General features: G+C 51.2%; 1 protein-coding gene across 1 annotated transcript in view; it reads left to right on the top strand.

The window, feature by feature from the left end:
- The window catches only part of Rasip1 (Ras interacting protein 1), a 12,597-nt gene that overhangs the window by 5,606 nt on the left and 1,577 nt on the right, over window positions 1-5,414 (top strand). Inside the window, exons 6-11 of the mRNA XM_013353614.2 lie at window positions 145-798; window positions 2,299-2,336; window positions 2,515-2,666; window positions 2,761-2,876; window positions 3,864-4,107; window positions 4,218-4,390. Coding sequence (XP_013209068.1) covers window positions 145-798; window positions 2,299-2,336; window positions 2,515-2,666; window positions 2,761-2,876; window positions 3,864-4,107; window positions 4,218-4,390 — 1,377 coding nt within the window. The remainder of the gene's footprint in view (window positions 1-144; window positions 799-2,298; window positions 2,337-2,514; window positions 2,667-2,760; window positions 2,877-3,863; window positions 4,108-4,217; window positions 4,391-5,414) is intronic.

Raw genomic sequence — 5,414 nt, 5'->3', positions numbered from 1 at the left:
AATCCTTTGAAAATCCAGGAAATCTCCCTTGAGGTTTTCATCACTTAGAGGAGGTGCAGCGGAGTGAGAGAGCCTAGCTAGTGTGGGTAAGGATGCTGTTTGGACACACCCATCTTCACAGCAGGACTTACTGCTTTCCTCTAGGACTTCGTGGTGTATGTGATGACCCGAGAGCAGCACGTGTTTGGCCGAGGTGGGCCCTCATCGTCCCGCGGCGGGTCCCCAGCTCCATATGTGGACACCTTCCTCAATGCCCCCGACATCCTGCCGCGACACTGCACGGTGCGCTCAGGCCCGGAGCCCCCGGCCATGGTGCGCCCATCCCGGGGCGCCCCGGTAACGCACAACGGCTGCCTTCTGCTGCGCGAGGCCGAGCTGCACCCCGGAGACCTATTGGGCCTGGGAGAGCATTTCCTGTTTATGTACAAGGACCCCCGCTCCGGGGGCTCAGGGCCCGCTCGGCCACCGTGGCTGCCCGCGCGCCCCGGGGCAGCGCCACCCGGACCGGGCTGGGCTTTTTCCTGTCGCCTGTGTGGCCGTGGCCTGCAGGAGCGCGGAGAGGCGCTGGCCGCCTACCTAGATGGCCGTGAGCCGGTGCTTCGGTTCAGACCACGAGAGGAAGAGGCGCTGCTGGGTGAGATCGTGCGCGCTGCAGCTTCGGGCGCAGGGGACCTGCCCCCACTCGGGCCTGCCACTCTGCTGGCGCTGTGTGTACAGCATTCGGCGAGGGAGCTGGAGCTGGGCCATCTGCCTCGCCTGCTGGGCCGCCTGGCCCGGCTCATCAAAGAGGCCGTTTGGGTGAGCAGACCCCTTGTCCCACAGGTCTTTCTGTTACCCCCTTTGTGTCCATCAGCAGCCACCCACCTGCTCCACAGGTCATTTCAGCCATATTCCTGCTTTCCTCCATAAGTTTTCCATAGTATTCCTCCTACTTCAACCAGCTAGCACCGTGCAGGCCTTGAGCAAGAAGAAACTATTTTCCCCATGATGCTTTGAGATGGATTGAGCTAATGCCACTGATAGTGGAAACTGTGGGCTCATCCACTGTGGTTCGAGAAGTAACTACCTTTGATTTCAGATTCATCTAGTAGTGCTGGGATCGAAGCCCCAATGCTATAGCCTGCCAGGCAGGTGCTCTGTGGCTGGGACATCTCCCTAGTGCTGAGCCACACCCCTAGCCCTCATTTTAGTTTTTATTTTGAGAAAAGGTTTCACTAAGTTGCCCAGGCTGACCTTGAACTTGAGATCTTTCGGCCTTAGTCTCCACTGTGGAATCATGGAGAAAGCATTCTGGGATGTGGGGGAGGTGCCATTGTATAAGAAGTATGGGAACTGCTTTGATCAACCCTTTGGAAAGTTTCTTATTTTGTTTTCACATTTGATCAACCCTTTGGGCCTGGACCTTGGAACAGTAACAACAAACTAGGTAGATCCTTAGTGGGACCAGCACCGCAGAAGTGACCGGAAGGAATAATCCAGGGTGCAGGGAAGGCCTCATTGCATGAGGGTCTAGAGGGTCAGAGATTTTCTCAGAGGTTAGAAGAAGCTCCGTTTGAACAGAAGGGAATTGAAGTGAACAGGTTACCTGTGACTCTAGACTTGGAATGAGAGACCCATGCCCGGTGACACAGACCTGTCCATTCCTTCTGCAGAAGAGGCTGAGGCAGGAGGATTGCAAGTTCAAGGCCTGCCAGAGTTACAGAGAGCGTTTAAGACCAGTGTCTGGGCAACCTAGTGAGTCACTGTCTTGAAATAAAAGTTAAAAGGCCTGAAGCTGCATGTGGTGGTACATCCTTGTAATTCCAGCCCTTGGGGTAGGCAGAGGCAGGAGGATTGCACTGTGTTGGAGGTCAGTCAGTGCTACGTGAAGAGACCCTGTCTTAAAAAAAAAAAAAAAAGCTTTATGTGTGTGAAACTGGGAAGATGGCTCAGGTCCAGAGTTCAGATCCCAGACCCCATGTAAAAACTGGGCAGACATGGTGACCCCTTTAATCCCAATAGCCAGAAGGCAGAGATGGCATCCCCGGAGCAAGCTGGCTAGCTAGACTAGCTGGAATTAGCAGGTTCCAGATTCAGGGAGAGCCCCTGCTTCAGTGCAGTGCAGAGTGAGAGAGGAAGATAGGCAGTGTGAACAAGTTCAGGCCTCCACACAGACAAAGGCGCCCACACATATGCAAACACCGGCAAAGCTATGCGGCACGCACAGCTCAAGAAAGGTGCTTTTAGGCAAGCCAGTTGTACAGTCCCGATCTCCTCAGTCCAGCCCCTTACATTGCTTCTTATCTTACTGTTCTACAGGAAAAAATTAAAGAAATTGGAGACCGGCAGCCAGAGAAGTAAGAGAAAGCTGGGGCACACAGGCCTGGAGGCTCACGGGGTTGGGACTAGTGCTCGGCTCTCCATGCTGCCTTAGTATAAGTTCTGTGCCACCTGCGAGTCGGGAAACTCAAGCTGTGCAGTTTGGTCTTTATGTTAAAGGTTGAGCAAGTCACAGGATCCCTGCTCTTTCCGCAGCCACCCAGAGGGCATTCCCGAGGAGCCCCTGACTCCCGAGGCTGTGTCTGTGGAGCTGCGGCCGCTCATACTGTGGATGGCCAACACCACAGAGCTACTGAGTTTCGTTCAGGAGAAGGTTCTGGAGATGGAGAAAGAGGCTGACCAGGAGGGTGAGCGCAAGCACCCCACTTTGTCCGCCTGTCGTACCCTGAGCCTGGAGCCCTAGGCTGCAGCAGCCAGCATCTGTTCCGCTCTTGTCCCCAGGCCTGTCCTCAGATCCTCAGCTCTGCAATGACTTGGAACTGTGTGACGAGGCCTTGGCCCTCCTGGACGAGGTCATCATGTGTACCTTCCAGCAGTCCGTCTACTACCTCACCAAGGTGGGCGTTCTCTCAGTTGAACTCACATTGTGCTGCTCTGACACCTCCCCTCTCTTCTTGGGGTCACTCCATCTTACCCTAGCCCTTTGCTCTGGTCACACACTACTTCCTGTTTGGGCTGACATCACTTCCTTTCTGGTTCGTTTCCTGTGCTTGTCCAGCTGAGTAGTTCGTCTCTTCTATCAATCACTACTTTCTCAAGCTTACGCTTTTGAAGTTTACTCTTCAGGCGTGCGTGTGTGCATGTGTGCGTGTTTGCTGACATCACTTCCTACATCTCTGGCTTCACGTCCCTTTTCCGAGCATAGGCCTTTTTTTTTTGTCCATGGAAGTATTCTTGTGGGGCTTGATTTCCCCTAACCTTTGACCTTAATATTGCTATTCGGACTGATCAGAGTTTTGACCATGATATACCTGGTTCCTATTGTAAAATAAGAAAGAATCTCCCAAAATGTCCAATCCGTAGGCTGCAGTGGTCTTGATTGTGAACCCCTTACTTCTGAGGCTTACTTCCTGTATGTTCTGCCAAGTCTGCTCTTAGGTCTTCTTTGTCACGGACCTCATTTCCTGTCCTTGGTGTGATCATACTTTCCACTGGCCAGCTGCCACCCAGCTCCTACTTCTGGGCTCTCCATTTTTTTAATCTCTTTTGGAAATTCTGATCAAATGTTTCTTTGACTGAAAAAGGTCATTTTTTGTTTAGTGTTCTATCCTGCCTGAGCTATCTCTGTGACAACTACAAACCCCATAATGCATGAGAGATATGCATAAAATATCTAAGCTACTTCCTGAAAACATTTCTCAGGACAGATTGTTCCAGGAGACCTACGCCTGCTAGAAACCCATCTACAAAGTAGGGATTTGATCATGGAGTCCCATGGGACTGGTGAAAGGAGAATGGACTACAACTCCCAGAAGCCATTGGTGGCATTCCCATTGTCTTCATTGACTGTCACCCTGAAGTTCTTTGCCTTTGTGTCTCCCCAGACTCTTTATTCAACACTGCCAGCTCTCCTGGACAGTAACCCTTTCACCGCTGGGGCAGAGCTACCAGGGCCTGGTGCGGAGCTGGAGGCCATGCCGCCTGGACTCAGGCCTACCCTGGGTGTGTTCCAGGCTGCTCTAGAACTGACCAGCCAGTGTGAGCTGCACCCTGACCTCGTGTCCCAGACTTTTGGCTACTTGTTCTTTTTCTCCAATGCATCCCTTCTCAACTCACTGATGGAACGAGGTGAGGGTTGGGCTGGGAGCAGCCAGGCACAGCTTTCAGCAGCTTGGTTTCCAGTCAGACTTTGCCTGTGAAGTAGGTCCATTCATGGCCTCTCATCCCTTCCTACACAGGTCAAGGCCGACCTTTCTATCAATGGTCTCGAGCCGTCCAAATTAGAACCAACTTGGATCTTGTTTTGGATTGGCTGCAGGGGGCTGGGCTGGGTGACATTGCTGCGGAGTTCTTCCGGAAACTCTCCATTGCTGTGAACCTGCTGTGTGTGCCCCGCACCTCCCTGCTCAAGGTGACTCTTAATGGCTCTATCTAAGTGACTTTTGATTCTTCAGCACAGCTCAGTCTCTGTTCAGTCTCTCAGGGACCCCAAGTCTTAGCCAGCCCTAGATTAGACATTGTGATGGACCACTGGTGGCTACAGAAGTCAGAATCAAGAATGATTGGACAAAAATGTCTGAGTGCTTGTGGGGCTTGCTAGGAATAGTTCCCCATGGTCCTTCTCTTGGATGTGGTGAGTCAAATCTGGTTTGAGCCCAAGGAAGATGATGGTTAAGTGGTCATTGAATATGAACTGCATAGCAGAATCTCTGATAACAGCAGTAACAAACACCCCATTTGAAGTAAGGGCATACATCCATCTATCAAATGACGGTTTTAGATCAACTTCCGTAGATGAGAAAGCTAACCAGGTAGATCACAAAATCTTCGGGATTTTTTTTGTTATTGTTTTTGTTTTTAAAGGTCTTATTATGTGGCTCTGGTTGACCTGGAATTTATTCTGTAGACCAGGCTGACCTACAGCGATCCCCCTGCCTCTGTCTTCTGAGTGCTGGGATTAAAGGTGTTCACAGCCACACAGGGCCTTCACTTTTTTTTTTTAAAGATTTATCTTTATGTGTATGAATGTTTGCCTACATGTATATATGTGTACTATGTCCTGGAATGTCAGAAGAGGAAGACAGATCCTCTGGAACTGGAGTTTACAGACCACATGGGTGCTGGGAATTGAACCTGGGTCCTCTGCAAGAGCAGACAGTGTTCTTAGCTGCTGAGCCTTCATCCCAGTCCCTTAATTTCACTTCTTTATATCTTATTACAGTATGGGGGTTGAACCCAGGGCATTGCACGTGCTACACAATACTCTACCATAACCTACATCTCCAGACCTCTTTTTCTTTTAAAATTAGAGATAGAGGGGCTGGAGAGATGGCTCAGCGGTAAGGGCATTGCCTGCTCTTCCAAAGGTCCTGAGTTCAATTCCCGGCAACCACATGGTGGCTCACAACCATCTGTAATGAGGTCTGGTGCCCTCT

Source organism: Microtus ochrogaster, unplaced genomic scaffold, assembly GCF_000317375.1.
Source record: "Microtus ochrogaster isolate Prairie Vole_2 unplaced genomic scaffold, MicOch1.0 UNK14, whole genome shotgun sequence".
Lineage (NCBI taxonomy): Eukaryota > Metazoa > Chordata > Mammalia > Rodentia > Cricetidae > Microtus > Microtus ochrogaster.
Note: the sequence above shows the minus strand (reverse complement) of the source record. Positions and strands in the feature narration are given on the sequence as shown.